At 58.9% G+C, this 19770-nt stretch overlaps 1 protein-coding gene across 4 annotated transcripts; it reads right to left on the reverse strand.

Annotated features, from left to right (window-relative positions):
• Positions 1-3599: 3599 nt before the first annotated feature.
• On the reverse strand, positions 3600-18605 carry RANGAP1 (Ran GTPase activating protein 1). Of its 4 annotated transcripts, none has more exons than XM_007663169.4 (16): positions 18426-18605; positions 15935-16067; positions 13071-13198; positions 12198-12257; positions 11780-11959; positions 11380-11514; positions 10805-10963; positions 10086-10199; positions 9716-9815; positions 9218-9302; positions 8824-9049; positions 8176-8295; positions 7904-8006; positions 7124-7212; positions 6205-6326; positions 3600-4897 (listed from the first exon to the last, which is right to left on the reverse strand). In XM_007663169.4, the coding sequence occupies exons 2-16, from the start codon at positions 16050-16052 to the stop codon at positions 4828-4830; spliced, it is 1809 nt and encodes a 602-aa protein (XP_007661359.2). In that variant the 5' UTR covers positions 16053-16067; positions 18426-18605; the 3' UTR covers positions 3600-4827. The 4 variants fall into 4 exon arrangements, with proteins under 4 accessions (XP_007661359.2, XP_001509116.4, XP_007661361.2 ...); XM_001509066.6 differs by having other exon boundaries at positions 8863-9049; positions 18426-18604; XM_007663171.4 differs by having other exon boundaries at positions 8857-9049; positions 18426-18603.
• Positions 18606-19770: the final 1165 nt, after the last annotated feature.

The following is a 19770-nucleotide window of genomic DNA, read 5'->3' on the forward strand; positions in this document are numbered from 1 at the left end:
GATGGCCTCGGGGGAAGAGAATGTACGTGGTGTATTATATTGTGCTCTCCCGAGCGTTTAACACAGTACTCTGCACACAGTAAGCGCTCAGTAAATAGAATTGACTGACTAGCGTAATGGCCCCTTGGCCCACCCCACCTCCAAGGAGGGTGAAACTGCTGCCTGTCAGGTCCAGCCTCCGCCCGGGGCCAAACCCTGGGCTCTGGGCTGTGGCGGTCAACTAGCTGGCTTGGGGCCGCGGCTCAGCACCCGAACTGCCAATGGCATCAGGCATCCGGCAGGGGTCTTTCGGTCCTGCCCCCGGCCCTTTGCCATCAAAACCCCAGAGAGCTTCCCAGCCAGCACCAAGCTGCCCATCTTCCTCTTGCAGGGAGGCAGGCACAGCCCATTTGCAGAGGCTGGGATGCCCTAATGTAGTGACCAAACTGCTCTTTGGAACTTTCACTGTACTCTTTACCAGCTCTTTGGACCGCCCGCCCCCCCGCCCCCCCCAGCCACCTCCCGCTCCTTCCCCAGTGCTCCTTCTGAGGCCTTAGACCAGCGAGAAACAATGCTCTCTAGCCACTGGGCCTGCCCAGGTGAGTGTGCAGAGAAGACGACTCGGGTCTCGCTGCCCGAAGAGATTGCTGTTGGGCTGCGCCCCCTCCCAGCCCCCGGCCTCGCTACCTGGGGTCTCACCGCCCCCTTGGCATGGACACTCGTCGGCTCCCCGTCCCTGGCTCAGTTTCTCCGGGCCCCAGCCCCTCTGCGCACAGATTCCCATCCGTATCTCCCATTCCCTGGCATCTCGACAGCTCACCGGGTGCCCCGGGCTCCTTCCTCCCGCTCCTGGGCTCTGGGGCGACCGGGTTCTCCGGGGCCGCGGGGACTCCGGGGTCGGGCTGACCAGATCTCCGGCTTCCAAAAGCAAAAAGCACAAACGCTCCCCCGCCTGGATCCCGGCAGCTCCCCCCCAGCCCCCGCGGTCTCCCACCCCTTCAGCCGTGCGCGTGGCACAGGCCCAGTTCGCCGCTCAATGGAGGGCATTGTTGCTTCCCAGGCCACGGTGTGAACCCCTGGCCAGGAGCAGGCAGGAGGGTGGAGGAGGAGGAGGGATGGAGAAGAAGGCCCGGACAGAGCAGCGGCAACTTTTCCTCCCCTGGCTGCAGTTTGAGAATTTTCCTCTGAGCTGGGAGAGGGAAGTGTCGGCCCAGGAATCTTAGCCCATCTGGAATTTCAGGTGTCGGGGAAAGGAATCCGGTCGCAGAGCGGGCAGAGAATCCTGATGGGCCAGGGTTCCCTGGGATGGAAGAGTGAGTTGGGTCTTTTTTGCCCCTGAATTCAACCAGCCACTTTACCCCTCAGATCCTAGCCTTGGGAGGTGCTTGAGAGGTGACGTGGTCAGGCGCCCTGCCTTCAGGAAGGTGGGCACTCTACCCTTTTGTGGACGTAGATTGTCCCCGTCTTACTTGGGAAGGAGATTGGACAGGGTGATCCAAGGCGAAGAGGCTGTGTAGCGGCTTATGCTAACCTGACAACTCAGCCTGAGTTTAAACTGGGGCAAAGCGACTCGAACGAAAGCATGGTATCATCTGTGTGTGTGTGTTTGTGTAGGATTTATTGCGTTGTAAGGTTTCCGCAGTAAGGATGTGTGTTACAGCCTCCAGGGCAATAGGATTATCGCTTTTGCTTCTAAACCTCAAGAAGGAGCCAGAGAAGCAGCGTGGTTTAGTGGATAGAGCACAGGCCTGGGAGTCAGAAAGACCTAGATTCTAGTCCCAGCTCTGCCGCTTGTCTGGTCTGTGAACTTGGGCAGGTCACTTAACTCTCAGTGGAAAGAGCACGGGCTTTGGAGTCAGGGCTCATGAGTTTGAATCCCAGCTCTGCCACTTGTCGGCTGTGTGACTGTGGGCAAGTCACTTAACTTCTCTGTGCCTCAGTTCCCTCATCTGTAAAATGGGGATTAAGACTGTGAGCCCCACGTGGGACAACCTGATTCCCCTGTGTCTACCCCAGCGCTTAGAACAGTGCTTGGCACATAGTAAGCGCTTAACAAATACTAACATTATTATTATTCTCTTTGCCTCAGTTACTTCGACTGTAAAGTGGGGGATTAAGACTGTGAGCTCCACATGAGACATGGACCGTATCCAACCTAATTAACTTGGATCTACCCCAGTGTCTCGCACGTAGTAAGTGCTTAACAAATACCATAAAAAACAAACAAAAAATAGACGTGTCCATCCAACTTGGCCAGTAGGTACCTCGACCAATTTTTGTGGCCAGGAGGGAGGCTGGGGGTGACTTGGGCTTGCTGGGACAGCACTGAGATCGGGTGGGCGGTCAAGGCCATGCCGGGGGCGGGCCCAGGTGAGCGCTGTCTGTCCTTCTAACTGCCTGCTCTCTCCTCTCTCCAGCTGCAGCACTGACCCGTCATGCACGGGGCTGGGTCTCGGTCAGCCCCCGCCCCACCAGGACTGGTCTGCTGTCCAGCTTCCACCCCTTCACGCCTAAGACCTGGCACGTGGGTGAGCATGGGGGCTGCATCCATCCCGGGCCCCTTCCCTACCAGCACCCCAACCCACTCTCCGGCCTCCAGCCGGGATTCGTGCCCACCCACCACTCTAGGCAACGCCAGTGTGTGGATGGGAGACCTCGCTGACTGGCCTGGACTTCCCTGGGTGCCCATGAGCAGTTGGAGCTGCGCAGCATGACTGGGGGGAGGCGGGCGGCCTGTGGGTGACCGAAGGCGTGGATGAGGTGGTGCTGCTGAACCAGCTGCAGGCGGGCACGGTGTACCAGGTGTTCATCATGCCCCGGCACCCAGCCCGGTGCCCACGGCGCGGCAGTGTTCGCAGGGCTGCACCCTCCCTGCCCAGGATCTCGCTCGCCCTCCTGGCCTTGCCAGCGATCCGGGGCCTGCTGCTGGCTCTCAGGTCACGACCTTAGCCCATCCCCTTCCAGCGGCAACGCAACAAGGATGGAGCTGGTTGGCCGACGTGGCCCTGCTGCCCACCCCAGCTGCACCACCTAGACTCGGCCAGGCTTCGGCTGTCACTAACCAGTGGGAGAAATCGGCCTACGGCACCGGACTCTGCGACGGAAACATGAAGGTGAGACGAAGCGGGCACCCCGGGGCTGACACCTCCCAATTCCCCAGAACACGTTTCCCCCCTCATTTTCTGCCGGCTGGGGCTACCCCCTTCCCTTGGAGAAAGCTGTTGGACCCAGTCCTCTGGGCCCCCCACCCAGCCCAGTGACCAAGGTGGCACGATGCGGCCCCGGGAGAGGCTTTCAGATCTGGAAACGCCTCCAGCGGGCCTTTGAGCCCATGTCCAGGGACTCGCCCCTCTGTTTTCTGAGCCAGTAAAGTTGGAAACCTGTCATATGGATTGGTTGCAAGGGGAAGAGGAAGTCTTTTAAATGCCTTCCAGGGAAAGTGAACTCATGTAGGAAGTAAGATTGGCTGAGCAAACCTAGACGGAGCCAATTGGAACAGAGGTGTTGACCACCCCGTAGGTGAGCCCTCTCCCCAGAAAACTCCATCCCTGGAGTACCTGATCCCTTATATACATGTCCCCTCCACCCCCAACTCCCCCACACATCAAGGGAGGCAGTGACCAGATGGTCAATCAGGGGAGGGGACCTTCCCAGTTAACTTTATTGATAGTTATGCCGCCACCCTAAAGTATGCTCTGGTACAACTGAGTTAAAAAGCCATGTCCCCCTCCACCTGTAGCCTGATGGCAACTGCGGGTGGGGAAGGGGTGGCCCTCCACCCTATCCCTCCTTCCCCCAACTCACACCAGCCCACTCGGGCTCAGCGTGTCCAAGCCCGGCTCTTCAGCCGAGGCGGGGGGAAGGTGGGGAGCAGGGGCGGGCCGGGGCAGGCCGGTGGAAGATGTGTAAAGCACCACCGAGGTGGGCGCAGCAAGCGGCTGGGGCCCGGTCTTGAAAAGGAGCCGCAAGGAGGCACCGGATCAAAGCGTGGCAATCCGGGGTCGGGGAGGTGGGGGTCCGGTCGGCCCCCCCCAGCTGGCTGCCTGCCAGTCATCCAGCACGAACTGGAGGGTGTGGGGGGACGGGGCCTTCCTGAAGGGTTTGGGATGCTTGGGCCCCGCTCAAGCGCTCGCAGAAGTGGGAAGGGAAAGGAAGCCTGCCAGGGCAGATGCAGCCAGCCACACCTGATCCAAGCGGGAGGGAGGGGAACAGTGCAACGTTCAGACAGTCACGTGTTGACTAAGGGAGAAATGAGAAGGGATGGAAATCATCCTCTTACCCTGAAATTAAATCCGACGGCCACCCCCCCGCCCACCAACATGGCAATGGCCCCTGCTGGGCCAGAGAGCAGAGTGTCCTCATGAACAGAGGGACCGGCCTGAGGTGGGCCGGGCCGGGCAGTGGGGTTGAGGTGATGCACAAGCTGGGGGGGAAGGGGAAGACGTGGCCCCAAGCCCGACGAAGCCGTGGTCGGGGGATGGAGGCAGGGGGACTCTGCTCGAGTCCAGGGGGATGGCCAAGGGAGGGCAATGGGATGAGCTGGAGAAGGTTCCAGAGAACCTTCCCCACAGCAGGTCAAGAAGTCCACTTAAAAATCAGACAAAAATCCTTGGACACACACCCACACACAAAAAAAACCACACATACAAGGACACTCATAGATGTACAGTCATCCCCTGGGGAAAGGGACGGGGGAGGAGAGCCTCCAGTCCGAGCAACTTCTGTAAGACGGAGAGTTGAGCGCTGTGGTGGGAGTGGGGGAGAGGCTGAGGCCGCTGGGGCCTCGCGAGGACCAGCCAGTTCATAAAGAGTTCAGGGAGCCGGGGAGGTCTCGGCCCCCGCCTCGGCCTAGGCTTGGTGGAGAGTCTGCAGAAGGCTGTGGCGGGCCAAGGGGCAGGAGTCCAGGGCATGGTTGGGCCTGCAGTCAAGAGGGGAAGACAGGTCAGTTGGAAAACTAGGGGGAGGGGTCCCTCCCAACTCCCAGGGAGGGCTCAGCTAGAGGAATGAGGAATCGCCCCTACATCCAATAGAGATCCACAAGCCAAGTCCAGCAGAAACCCAAAAACAGGGTGCATGGGGTGGGGAGAGGTGGCTTTCTCCTCTGTCAGAGAACCAGGAACTAACTCCCGACCCCTTTCTCCCTGAGCTAGGGCCCCAAACCACTTTCTTTTCATGGTTTTGAAACGAGCTGAGGTCCCAAAACAAGTTTCCTCGCCTCTTGTGAAGCTGGGAGCCAAGCACCTCGGGCCGGGAAGCCCCTGGGGACTGCTGGCATCCACTGCCACACATCCAGGCTCCACGGCCCTGCTCCCCCGGTGCCCTCCAGTCCAGGGCTCCCCAGGATGGGATGGAGCACCCACAGTCCTTGTCCCCCCACTCACTACGCCGCCTGGACACCCCCAGCCTTGCCTCCAGGCAGAAGGTCCAGCAGAGAGCAGAATGGTAAGGTGAGGGCAGACTCAGCCCGGGGGGTGACCTGTAGCGGGAGGGGCTGAGGCCTGGGGGGGGCAGAGGTCACGGGGGGGGGGGGGGGGCGGCGCAGATGTCAGGAGTCTCACGGCCGGTGGCTCTGCTGCTGCTGACTCGCGACCCTTCCTGCCCTGGCGGCTCTGCGCCCCTGGAGGAGGAAACTTCTCTTCCCTAACCCCCGTCTCCTCATCCCGCGGCCACCGGCTGTGAAAACTCAACGGGTCAGTGGGGCCCAGAGGAGAAGAGCTGGGGCAGCTGCAGGGCAGGCCCCTCTGCGGGGCGGCAAGTGCTCCAGGCAGGAAGGTAGCCATTTTGTCCAGTAAAAATGAATGGGAAGGCTACGGGGCAGGCAGACGGCTGGCTGGAAGGGCCGAGCGTTAGATAGCCAACTGGAGCTGAGTCTCAGCTAAATTCCCGCTCAGGGGAACCGAGGTGGAGGTGCTGATGTGGCTGCCCCTACGTCCAGCAGCGATGAAGAACTCCACACCTCCCACGGAGCGGGAGGGCTCCTTGGCAGGGCAAATTGGAGAATCTCATCGCCCCTGTCAGATAAGTTGCGCGTCCCTCTTGGGGACCCATCCCACATGCCCTGCCCTCCCTTCCCATCCCCACCCAGAGGCCCCGGACGGCTGCAGTCCTGGGAGGGAAAGAAAGGGAAGGGTCAGAAGGAGCCTCAGTCCCCTAATGCCGCTTAGGGCGTTGGGGCTCCACCCCCAGAAAGTGTCCCTGGTCTCTTGAGGGGCTTGGTCAACTCACTTGGTCACAAAAGCCACGAGAACTGGGGCCAGAGACTTGGGGAAATAGTCCTGTTGGGCCGCGTGATTCAGGGCCATCAGAGGGCCTGTGAGATTGGGGATAGCCTTGATCTTGTCTTCACTCTGCAGGGGATGGGGGAGAAGAGGAAGAGAGATGAGAGATCGGAGAGGCGGACAGGGGAAGAAACGGGAAGCGATGGGAAGTAAGTGCTTAAACACCACTCCCACCTGCAAAAATCCCACTGAAGAGTCTGAGGAATCTGCTTCAGGCAACTAGCCTCAGCCCTTGCTAATCTGGCAGATGCTTTTCATTGTGCCTGAAGACAGGTGATGGGAAGAATAGGATTCCTTTTGGCTCCCCAATTTATAGGAGCTCTTCCCAAAGCCGCCACTCATCCCCACCTCTTCTCAAGATTCCTGTGGCCCCAAAGGTCAGGGAAGGAGGTCCCCGGGGATGCAGCTGAGCCATTAAGGCCCTGGGCCCCACCTCCTGCCCCCAAGAGGGAAGAGGGCAGTCTCACTGGGCCCCAACCCATGCAGGAACGATGAGCTCTGGGTCCTAGCGGGGCTGTCTTTTGACGACGCCCAGAGTTGAAGGAAGATGTCTCTCCACCCAACGGAGACAACACAGCCTCTGTTCCCTGGGTGATTCCTACATCACGACCCAGAAAGAGGGGGATAAGGGAGGGGGCGGTACCCGCAGACGGGGCCTGGATCCCCAGGAGAGGAGACCCAAATCCCACTCACAGGGCCCTGGCAGACTGCCACAGAAAACTAACTTCGCCTTCACCCTCCCGCTGTGGACTGGACGTGGCTCGGGCCTGCTGCCTCTAGGTGGGCAGACACCACTGGCCGAGGAGCCCCGGACGAGAGCTAGGTCACGGTCCGGACCCTCAGACCGCCCCCCCCGAGCGCCTCACCTTGAGCAAGCCCATGTGCACCAGGAGGCTGGTGATGAAGGCGTCAGAGTTGAAGGTGGAGGTGCTGAAGGCCTTCTTCATCAAGGCGTCTGGAAAGGGTGGATAGCATCATCATCAACTGTCTTTATTGAACGCTTGCTGTGTGCAAAGCACTGTACTAAGCCCTTGGGAGACTGCAATACAACAGAGTTGGCAGAGACATTCCCTGCTCACAACGATCTTATAGAGGACACAGACATTAATATAAAACAACATGGCCTAGTGGACAGACCAAGGGCCTGAGAGTCAGAATATCTAATCCCGGCTCTGCCATCTGTCTGCCTTGTGAACCTGGGTAAGTCTCTTCACTTCTCTGTGTCTCAGCAACTTCAGCTGAAAATGGGGATTAAGACTGTCAGCCCCATGAGGGACAGGGACTGCGTCCAACCCGATTTGCTTGTATCCACCCCAGCAGTGCCTTAGTACAGGGGCACACAGTAAGCACTTAACAAATGCCATTGTTATTAACGGTTTGATATATAATTGAACTATAATATATAATTTATAGATATGACATAATTGGACGAGACGGGACAGGACAGACCCCACTCCCGGAGCCTCCGGAATTCAGCCCGGCCCCAAGCCTGCTTGCCTTCGGCCGGGGTGGATGGGGAGCAGTCCTAGTTGACCTCCACCCCGGCCTCCAGGGGAGCAGAAGGAGACTCGGCCCGGCCCCGGGGTCTGGATCGGGGCAGGAGGGTGAGGTCGGAGGGCCTCCCCGTGGAGAGGGACCGGGCTCACCGATGGTTTCTTGCACCGCAGTCTTCACCGACACATCATCCTTGAGCACAGACGAGACTTTCAGAAACGTCGAGACCACCTTTTCTGGATCGGACGTGTCTGTCTGAAATCAGGGCCCGGGCAGAAAAGTGACCCTCGGCCCCGCCCCCTGCCCGCCCCGCTGGTCCGGGGGCAGGACGCGAGGCCGGTCACTCCCCGATCCTCAGGCTGCAGGAGCCGAGACCGCCGCCCTCCTCCCGCGGGGCCGGGGCAAGGGCCCAGAGGAGCGATACCTGTTGGGTAATCAAAACCGGGCTCTTGGGCCCGAGGCGCAGTAGTTTCTCTGGGGATGGGAAAGCCAGGAACGTGGAGACGTCCACTGGAGGAGGAGAGCAGATCACAGGGGCAGGTTCCTGAAACAGAGAGTGGTGGTCACTTAGGTCACTTATGCTCTCTGGGCCTCGGTTTTCTCATCCGGAAAATGGGGATTAAGAGCTGTTCCCCCTAGCTCTGAGAGCTGAGCTTGAGCCTCAAACCGGGGCAAGAACTGGGTCTGACCTAAAAGTCCTGTCTACCCCAGAACTTAAGTACATAGTAGGGGCTTAATAAATGCTATGACTATGATTGTTGTAGCAGAGCATTCAGAGGGCAACGTCGTGCCAGCTCCTGCCAATCGCGGCAATCCCAAGCCTCCACTCGGGAGCTGCTTCCAGGCCTGCCAGTAGAAGACACCATCATCTTCCCTCAGAGACTGGGCTGCCTGCACTGCATTATCATGCATTCAATCAGTGGCATTTATTGAGTACTTCTTATGTACAGAGCACTATACTAAACGTTCAGGAGGTACAATACAACAGAATTAGCAGACACGTTCCCTGTCCATAATGAGATTTAGCCTAGAGAGAGCACTAGGTCAGGGTCGGTAGCCTATGGGTTCTAACCTTGGTTTCAACAGCTTGTGCAATTATTCTCACCCCAACCTGGGTCCCTTGAATTTTCTTAGGTGTTGACTTCTGATCTTCCTGGCTTCGCTGCTGTTCCTCTTCCTCCTCCTCCTCCTCCTCCTCCTCTTCCTCCTCTTCTTCCACCTCCTCCTCATCCTCTTCATCCTCCTCCTCATCTTCCTCCCCATCATCCTCCTCTTCGTCATCATCCCCCTCATCGTCGCTGTGGACCAGGCAGATGGGAGCGTAGACGGGTGAGGCCCCGGGCTGGCGGAGACCAGGGGTCCCTCTCACCGCCCCCTCTACCCCAGCCAAGCTCCCGGGCCAGGTCTGCTGCCCCACGGACGGAAAACCAAATGAGACGCCAAGTGGCCCCCGGCGCCCGTCCTACCTGAGGGAAGCGAGCACATGTGCCATGTTGAAGCCCTCGAGGATCTCCTGGAGCTGTTCACAACCCTCTTCCCCCAGGGCATTTCCTAGGGCACAGGAACAGAGGAGTCTAAAGACCCAGAGCGGAGCCCGGAGACCTGGGCAGCCGTCGGCACCCATGGCTCCCTGGGTCCTTCGCCGGAGAAGTCGGTCCACCAGTGGGCCAGACCAGAGGCAGGCAGGAGTGACCCCGCCTGGAAAGCTACAGGGACTGGCTCCAAGAGACAGAAGGACGAAGGGGAGTCTGACAAGGGCTCAGAATTCAGTCCCCTCCATCCCCCGAATCAGACTTGAGGCCTCAGAGACCGGGTCCGGGGCTCTACGGAACGGAGGGGCGGCAGCCCCCAAGACCGCAAGACCCAGAAGACGCAACAGGACGGCCCACATGTCTGCGGTTGGGTCGGAAAGGAGAGATCGTGGGGCGGGGCGGGTGACCGGCCGGGACGCGGTGCCGACCTACCATTGAGATCCAGCTTCTCCAGCTCCGACTTGTCCTCGGCGGCTTCGGCGAGAACCAGGGCGGCATCGCGCTTGATCTCACAGAAGGACAAGTTCAGCTCCTGGGAAGTGAGACCGAAGGGGTTGGAATTCGGGGAGTGTTGGGGGTAAAAGTAGGAGGAAGGGAAGGGAAGAAAACCCCTTGCCTGCTTCCACCTCAAGAGGGCCCATTCTTCAAATGGGTGGCTTGAAAGGGGCTACCGCTCATTGGGTCAGGCTACGAGCCCTGGCCGTGGTCTGCGGGGTCAGAGACCGGATCCGGAGGGCATGGCGGGGGCAGTATCCCCAAGCTGCAGGGGGCGGAGGGGTCAGGGGTGGGTGGGCAGGGGCACCTTCAGCTTGTGCAGTCCCATCTTCACCGCTTCGGCGATGGCAACGGCGCCCTTGGAGCGCACCAGGCAGTCGCCGAAGTTGATCGCCTCCACCTGCCGCAGCGTCTTCAGGGTCTGGAGCGAGGGGAGAGCGGAGTCAGGGCACTGTGGGGCTCCCGGAGGGGCCCCCCCCATGCCCTGTCCTCCCCCATCAGGCAGGAAGCTCTAGCAGACGTTCTCCCCTGAAGCCGCCAGGTTCTGCATCTGGAAAATCTCCAGCCCGGAACCAGCTGGCCCCTTTCCTGGCCCCGGGCAACCTGACAGGCTCCCCGGGGCGGGCAGAACAGAAAACCTAGGGGGGCTCTGGGCCAGGGCAGGGTCTGGGATCAGGACCCTGAAGCTGAGCTTCCCACCCCTCAAGGCTCTGGTTCCGCTCAACTCCCAGCCCGGCTTGGACTGGTTGGGGCCTTGAGAGGACTCTGGCCCGTGGCCCAACTGACCAACTGTTGACCACGACCAAATCCCCCATCACCACAGACAGGAAGCCACAGTCCACTTTCTTCCTCCGGGCTCCGAGTCTGGGCAGATGCCAGATGGAGCTGCGACTAGGCCCCCGTCAGCCCTCTGCTCCCAGTAGTGGGAGCCCCCAAAGAGGCTGGGGGGTTAGCGGGGTGGCATGGCCGGCCTGAGTCAGCCCGCTCAGACGGACAGGACGTACGCACACCTCTGTCCTGGCTCACCTCGGCCATGGCGACGGCTCCTTTCTCGGTGAAGGTGTTGTCGTTCAGGTTGATGACCCGGAGCAGGGGGCTGATGGCGAAGGCTTGGGCCAGGGCCGTGATCCCGGGGTGGTTGATCCCATTCTGGGGCATGTGCACCTCTTCTAGGGTCCCGATGTTCTGGGGGTGGGGGCAGAGCGGGCGGGCTGGGTCCCGGGCCCCACGGAGCCGGGGGAACCGCAGCCCGACGGGGCCGGGGTGGGAACGGCGAAGCCAAGCAATTGGGGCGAGTGACCCTGGGGGGAGGAAGCTGGGGGGGGCCTCCCAGATTAAGATGCCTCAGGGATTCCCATCTGGCGGGAGGAGATCGGCACCCCTGACGAAATCCGGGAGCGGGAGAGAGGACTTTGTCCGGGGCATCAGGGACTCGGGCAAGATTTTAAGGAAGAAATTTGAGCATTCCCAGGAGGGAGAGCTCATCTGGGAATCTCTCCACTTCCGGGGGGTCCTCGGACAAACTTCTCATGCCCGCTCTTCCTCTTGGGGTGAGAGAGCAGCACACCCCCCCGCCCCAACCCTCCCGCTGGCGGCCTTACTCCAAACGCTTCTGCCAGGGCGGTGGCCCCGTCGTTCTCCAGGCGGTTCCTGCCGGCCACAAACACCTTCAGAGCCAGCGGCTTACCCAGCTCGCTGGACTTCCTGTGGCACTCCGTCAGCGCCGCGGCCAAAATCTACGAGGGAGGACGGTCGTCACGCTGGCCGGCCCAACTCGGAAGCCCCCCACGGGACATTCGTTGGCCCGGCGCCTATCGTTGCCACCTGGAACCGCGGCTACTTCTGGGGTGGCTGCCGAGCTCCGGGAGGGAAAGGCCCGGGAGAGGACTAGAGGGCCTACTGGCTCTGTGGAATCTATTCCGTGAGGCGAGATGGGGTGTGAGGCAGGGGTAGGACCGCACCGATCTTTTGGAGTGATCCCTCCCGCAGGGGGTGACCCACCTTGCCCCCGCCGATGCCCATGCCGCAGTTGTTGAGCTTGAGCTCCTGGAGGGTATAGCAGGCCGAACTCTTGAGCAGCGCCTCGAAACCCTGCACGCCATCCGGCCCGAAGGCGTTGTCGCTCAGGTCCAGCTCCACCAGATGAGCCCCCGCTGTGATGAGCGCCTGCCCCAGTGACATCTGCCAGCAGGAGCGAGGTTCACCAGAGGCCCGAGGGCTGCGGGCCCACCACACCTCCCCGCCTCAGGCTCCCCGGAGCCCGCTCCACCCCGCTACTGGAGTCCTGCAGAGCGGTCCACGCTTCCCCAACCCTGCACCCCTCTCCCCTTTTCCAGAAGATCTGGGGAGCACCCCCAGGCCTGGGCGGCGGGGTGAGGGCCAGGCCACTACGGGAGAGGGGAAGGCCCCATCCACTCACCAGAGCCGGGGGGATCTCGGACCTCAGCCTCCCGGTGAACATATCGCTCCAGTGACAGCGCTTCAAGGGGGAGAAAAGACAGGTCTGTGGGTCCCCGAAGCGGCAGAGCGGCCTCGGAGGGGGTGGACAGTGTGTGTATTGGGAGGGGGGTGCCTGCTGGGCCAGCTAGCATGGCAGTGAGCATTCCCTGGGTGTCTAGGGAGCCAACACTCCCTGCTGGGTTGGAATTGAAAGATCCCCATGACAGAGAGCTGCGGAGGTTGGGGGGTGATGGGGTCTGACACCAGGATCCTTCCTGGGGAGGGGCTGGCTCTGCTCATCAGGCAAGGGGGCTCCTTCTCCAGAATCCCCATCACTCCTGCTCCCCCCTTCTGGCCCGGTTCCCCCCGCCATCAAGGCACCCAGGAGCAGCCCGGGGCTGGGAGCCGGGCTATGGGCCGTGAACCGGGGAGGGGAAGAGGCGATGGCGGCACTGGGCGTGTCTAAGCCGTAGAGGTGATGCTCGCGTGACCACCTGGTCCAGCAGATGAGGCAAAGCTGCTCCTGGAGGCTCCGGGACGGGGGAGAGGCTACGAACCGTCTCCTGTCCCAGGCGGCCGACCCGCTGTGTGCCCCGCAGAGGCCCACACTCCGCTTCAAGGCCCTACATCTCTGCCAATTTTATCGGGCCTCGCCCACCCTGCCCTCTGCTGCCCAAGCACAGAGAGAAGGCACTGCCCAGAGGCCGGCCCTGAGGCCACGGAGTGGCTCTTCTCCAGGGAATTCCCAGTGTTCCTGGCAAGGTCGGCCAGTGGGACCACCCCAGAAGGGACGGGCGCCACTCTGGGAGCTGCCCCTCCCCTACTTCCTCTCTTCCTCGGGGTCTGCACCCACCTTCAGCTCCGCTTTCTTCTCCAGAGCCTTGGCAATGACCCGAGCGGCCTCCACGCCCACCGTGTTACCTTCCAGCCGCAGGGCCTCGAGACCGGCAAACTCCTCGATCTCCTGAATCACTTCTTGGGCTGCACGGGACAGAAGGGGAGGGCCTCAGATGTCTGCTTCCCTCTCGGGGGCTTCTTGTGGGGAAGGGGAGGACCCCCCCACCACCCCCAGTCAAACCTGGCTCTCCCCTAGCACTTTGCTAGATAGGGCGATTCCTCAGCACATTCGGCTTTGCGTTTGGATGTGAGGAGCGATAACCAGGGGCCGCTAAGGATGTCCCCAAATATCCCAGGTTTTCAGAGTCTCAGAGAAGCCGTGGCCTCGGGGAGTTGGGGAGGGCTCTCGCCTGTCGGCAGCTGGCCGTCTGGCTACCGGCAGGCGAGTCACCGACCTGGTAAGCCCAGGGCCGGTCCCCGGAGAAGAGTTATCAAGAAGAGAGGTCCTGACCCGCCACCTCAAACAGGTGCCTTGTCAGACATCCTGTCGGGTCAAGTTTTAGAAACCGCATGGCCTAGTAGTTCATGGGCCTGGGAGTCAGACGGACCTGGGTTCTAATCCTGCTTTTGCCACCTGTCTGCTGTGACCTTGGGCAAGTCACTTCTCCGTGCCTCGGTTACCTCATCTGTAAAAAAATGGGGATTGAGAGCGTGAGCCCAATGTGGGACAAGGACTGTGTCCAACTGATTACCTTGTGTCTACCCCAGTGCTTAGAACAGTGCTTGGCACATAGTAAGCGCTTAACAAGTACCACTATCATCATTATAAAGATGAAGCCCAGAGGTGTTATCGGAAATCCCACGAACCCTCCCGGATAACCCCAAGGAGTGGCCGGCTGGAGGCGGCTCCGGGGAGCATGGAGGGGAGAACAGCCCCTGTCGAACTGAGCAGAATTAGGGTCCTTTCCCGCGGATCCCAAGTTGATCAACAGGCTCTCGTGATTTTTCTTTTAGCAGTATATGTTCTGTGCTCACTGTTTGAAGCGCTGGGGCAGATACAAGATAACTAGGTTGGGCACAGTCCATGTCCAACATAGGGCTCACAGTCTTAAATCCCCATTTTACAGACGAGGTAACCGAAACACAGAGAAGTGAAATGACTTGCCTAAGGTCACACGGCAGCCAAGCGGCAGAACCAGGATTAGAACCCAGGTCCTCTGAATCCCCAGGCCACGCTCTTTCCACTAGGGCCACGCTACTTCTCTGATGTGACCCCATCGATCTTGCTTGGGCCCAGAAGGGCAGCAAGGACCCATGACAAATTGGACATGCCGACAATCGGATGAGCTGGAAGGGAGAAAGGGTCTAATGCCCCACTGGGTATTCCCCCCTCCCCGCGCTTAGTATTGTGCTCGAAATCCCCACTGTTACAACTCCGCCCGATCCCTGTCCAGAGAGCCGCCACGCCCGGCTGCGGAAAGGCCTGGGGCTCCGGATTAGCCTGTAATCAGGCAGATCTGCCCGGGGGACCGCCCGGAAATCCGGAGCTCAAGGATCCTAACTCCAGCCGAGCCCGGTGAGCGGACGGTGAATCCAAACCTTTCTCTACTGCCTCCGGCTGCCTTTGGGGGCGAGGGCCATGACCACTGTGCCCGTCCTTTTTGGCTACCACTGTGCCCCTGGGCAGCCGACCCCAGCTCAAAGGGCCAGGAGCAGAGACATCTCCCCGCCGGACCGGGTGGGCCGGTTCTTTGTCAAGAGAGTGGGCTTTGCCAAATGTCACCCTGGGTCTGGGCCCAGAGTCTCCATACCGTCTGACCCTCAAACCGATCCGCGGCCCGGTCTCCCGACGCCAATCCCCAGTGTAGCATGGCGGTACCTATTAAGTGTTTATTTTGGACCAAGCTCTGAACTAAGGGCTGGGGTAGATACAAAACCATCAAATCCCAGACCCGCATGGGGCTCACCGTCTAAGCAGGAGGGACGACAGATATCTCAACCCCATTTTATAGCTGAGGAAACCGAGTCGGAGCCGCCCTGCCTCTGGTTGGGAACACTGGGAGGGACGGGAAAGAAAATCGAATAGCAACATTCCACCACCCCCGCCGGGAAGAAGGGCAAGGCCACGCACCTCTCGAAATAACAGGGAAAACACGCCACCGGGCGTCAGGAGAATTCAAACCAGTTTTCCCAGTTTAGCTGTGGTGCACATATGCCCACGTCACACGGGTTGGAGTCACCATTTCCCAAAAAGACCCACGGCCTGGGACCTCACACCTCAATAGATACCAGCGCCCGAGACCGGAGGGATGGAAAGGCAGTCTGATGCCCCACTGTCCTGGGTCACTCTTTGCTGTGGTATTTACTCACCACTTACAGTGGGGCAAGCACTGGGCTAAGCACTGGGGTAAATACAAGAGGATTCGACCAGACATAGTGTGCCCTACCCAGAGCCTACAGTCTAAAGAGGGAGTGCAGGTATCTTATCCCTGTTTACAGATGAGGCCGGGAGAGGTTAAGTGACTCGTCCAAAGTCACAAAAGAAACCACCAGCAGAGTTAGGATTAGAATGCAGGTCTCCCGTTTGATCGCCACCCCGTTCCCCCATCCCAAGACCGTCAGCTCATTGTGGGCAGGGAATATGTCTGTTTATTGTTCTATTGTACTCTCCAAAGCATTTAGTACAGTGCTCAAATGCTCAAAAAATACCATTAGAAGAATGAATCTCGATCCCTCAAAGTCGTTCAAATAACCCAGTGCTCTGCACCCAGGCGGTGCTCAGTAAATATGACTGAGATGAGATGAACGAGGGGAGGGTCCTCCCCTGAGCACCCCCCAACCTCCCATCCCACCCCTGAATACAGAGCCCCCATCTCTCACCATCTTCCGCCGTGTTGAGTTTGAGGCTTTTCCCCTTGAAGCTCAGCTGTCCTCCTCCCACCTGGGTCTTGGCGAGTGTCTCTGCGAGCTTGGAGATGTCCTCTGAGGCCATGGTCATCGTCTCAGCGGGCTCCTACAGCCACCGAGAAACAGGCCATCAGAAGAGGAGGGTCGGAGGAGAAATTTCCCTTCTCGGATCAGTCTCGCTTCCTTGGAGAACAGGATGGAGGCAGCGATCCCAGGTTTCACCCCCAGACCGCAAACCCTATGTTTCCGCAGGCACTACTGAGGTGGGACCGGGTCGGGGGAGGGCCCTGAACCAGCCAACCAGTCCCATTCTGTACCGTACTAGGTAATAATAATGAGAACAGTGGTATTTGTTAAGCTCTTACTGTGTTCCAGGCACTGTACTAGGCACTGAGGTGAATACAAGCAAATTGAGTCCCTGTTCCACGTGGGGCTCAGTCTCAATCCCTCTACAGATGTGCTAACTGAGGCACAGAGAAGTGAAGTGACTTGCCCAAGGTCACACAGAAGATAAATGGTGGAGCCGGGAGGTGGGGTTGGATGACGTAACGGTGAGGAGGGAATTTCAAAGAGAACCTAAATGCCAACCCCCCCCCCCCCCCCGACTCCAAGGCTTTGTCCTTTTAATTAGTACTAAATGTAACCGCGGTATTTGCTAAGCGCTTACCACACACTGCAGTAAGCACTGGGGTATCAGATCTCTGTCCCCATCCCACACTTTAAGGAAGAGGAAGAGGAGGTATTTAATCCCCCTTTTACAAAGGAGGAAATGGAGGCACAGAGGTGAAGTGACTTGTCCAAGTCACCTACGGTGATCAGAACAGAGGTCTCCCGATTCCCGGGCCGGTGCACTTTCCGCTAGGCCACACCGCTGCTTCCCAAACCCTGCCGGTTTGGTCCGCCGATCCTCCCTCGGTGGACGGGTAAGGGACAGCGGCCCGACAGCTCGGCTGGCCTCCCGGCTGACCCGTGGAGAAACGGACAAGCACCAGGCCTCCATTTCCCGAGGGGAAAATCAGAGGCAAGGATTCGTTGGGCAGGAAGTGCAGCGGGAGAGGGAGGAGGATTTGGAAAGAAGAGCAGGCCTCTTACCCACAGCCTGGCTGTCAGTTCCCACTGCTTCCCAGCTCAGCTGGAAGGACAAATTGATCCCATTTTCCCACTGTCAGGGGACTCGGGAAATCAAGGGCTAAGGAGAGCAGAGGTCCTGATGTCACCACGGTTATTAGATCATAATGGCAGCCTCGGATTCCTTCGCTGGAAATGTCACTCGGCCAGGGACATACCCTTCTCTGGAGCCACCGGGGCCAGAATAAATACCCAGGAGGGAGAAAGAAGATGAACTTCCTAGGGTCCACCCTGAGATGACCCAAACTTTGGAGAAATCGTCCATTTTTTGCGGGAGCAGGGAATCGGGGGCAGAAGCAAATGGTCTCTCCTTAGCCACGCTTCCCTTCACAGACGGGTTCAAACCCACGACGGGCTTTATCCCGACAAGGAAGGGCAGACCCAAGGGGGTATTTCCCCATCACCCCAAAACGTGCGGCTTCCCAATCCCCCTCCGCAACCACAGGTCCAAACTAGCTCATCCCAGCCCCCATCTAGGGGGGATGGGCTGGGACGTCGAGCGGGAAGGGTGGGAAGACAAATCTGGAGAACTGTCCATCTGTCAACGTGCAAAAAAAAAAACCACCAAAATCCCAGTGTGTGTGTGTGTCGCTTCGAACTGTGCATGGCACGTAATAATGCTGATGGTATTTGGCAAGCGCTCCCTATAACGATGGCATTTGTGAAGCCTTTATTATGTGCAAAGCACTGTTGTAAGCGCTGGGGAGGATCCAAGGTAGGTGATGAGGCTGCCCCACTTGGGGGGGGGGGGTCCCAGTCTTCATCCCCATTTTCCAGATGAGGTCACTGAGGCCCAGAGCAGTGACTGCCCCCAAGTCAGCCCGCTGACAAACGGCGGAGGCGGCATTTGAACCCACGCCCTCTGACTCCCCAACCCGGGCTCTTTCCACCGCGCCACGCTGCTCCGACGTGCCCGGCACTGTTCTAAGCGCTGCGGGCGACACGAGGTCATCATCAGGGTGTCCCACGTGGGCCTCCCATTTTAGAGGAGGGGGACCTGAATAGAGGTGGAGAAGTGAACTGACCAAGGTCACCCCGCAGCCGGGTGGCGGCATTAGAACCCACGTCCTCTGCCTCCCAAGCCCCTCTTTACAGGAAGCGCTGAAATACTATGATGATGATTAGGGGCGTGGGGAGGTGATGGGCAGAGGGAAGAATCATGAATCACCCTCGGTTTGGCCGGTCCTTTTTTTTTAAAAAAAAAAAAGAAAAGGTATTTGTGGAGCGCTTAGCATGTGCTAAGCCCTCTTCTAAAGGCTGGGGGAGATGGAGCATCACCTCCCTTCCAAGTCCTGGCCCTTCTTCCTTCCCTCCCTCCCCCTCCACCGACACGCACCTTCTCCCCGCGGGCCTCCTGCGATCGGCGGGTCCGATGCCTCCGGCACCACCTGCTCGCCTCTCCCCGGCCGATGATGGCGGCGGAGGAGGAGGATTTTTGAAAGCCGGCAGTTTCTTCGCTTCGATTTGATTTGTTCGGGGGCCTTCGCCGGCTCCCTTTCCTCTCCCGCGCTGGGGCCGCCGGGAATTGTAGTTCTCTCCCCCTGCGCGGGCGGGGAAGAGCCCGAGGAAACCCGGGGGAGAGAGACTACAACTCCCAGGAGGCTTCGCGGCGGAGCCGCGTTTGGGGCCGCTCACGCGAGACGGGGCGGCGAGAGGAAAGGGAGGTGGAAGGACTACGATTCCCAGAATGCACAGCCACCGGGGCCGTCATCTTCTCCGACGGGCTTCAATTTGCCCTAACTTTATTGGCAATGACGGACGGCGACAGAGACAAAGAGCCAGTGCATGGAGGCCCCTTTTCACTCAGTACTCTGAATTCACACGATCATTTTCAGACTCTTCAGAAAATTCGCATCTATTGCTTCAGATTTTTTTCTGTCCCCAATCCCCTTGAGATCAAGTGGGATTATTATCCCCATTTGCAGGGGCCCAGAGAGCAAGCAGCGTGGCTCAGTGGAAAGAGCAAAGGCTTTGGAGTCAGGGGTCATGAGTTCGAATCCCAGCTCTGCCACTTGTCAGCTGTGTGACTGTGGGTAAGTCACTTCTCTGGGCCTCAGTTACCTCATCTGTAAAATGGGGATGAAGAGTGTGAACCCCATGTGGGACAACCTGATTCCCTTGTATCTACCCCAGCGCTTAGAACAGTACTCGACACATAGTAAGTGGCTTAACAAGTACCAACATTATTATTATTAAAAAGGGGATGAAGACTGTGAGCCCCACGTGGCACAACCTGATCACCTTGTATTTCCCCCCAGCGTTTAAAAACAGTGCTTTGCACATAGTAAGCGCTTAGCAAGTACCATTGTTATTATATTATTATTCTCCCCAAAGGTCAGGAACTAAGAATGAGGTCCCTCACTGTGCCTTGGTCTTCCCTGATCTTACAGCTGACATTCAGAATACTTGACCGCTGCCCAAAACAGAATGTTTTCCGTTTTGTCCGGGGATCCAGATTTGTTTGTTTGATTATGAAAACTCAGTTTCAAAGACAAAATAAAACGGTCGGTGACACGGAAATAGCATTCGTTTCATGTATTTCTTTCCCCAAATCCTGAATCATTGGCTTCAGGGCTCTTCACAATTGCTTTCTTCTCCTGCCACGTCCCACCTTACGCTTTTTCCTCCCCACTGATTGAGGTTTTAACCCTATTTCTTTGCCACTCTTCCACTTCTGACCC

This window comes from Ornithorhynchus anatinus, chromosome 14 (genome assembly GCF_004115215.2).
Source record: "Ornithorhynchus anatinus isolate Pmale09 chromosome 14, mOrnAna1.pri.v4, whole genome shotgun sequence".
NCBI classification, from domain to species: domain Eukaryota; kingdom Metazoa; phylum Chordata; class Mammalia; order Monotremata; family Ornithorhynchidae; genus Ornithorhynchus; species Ornithorhynchus anatinus.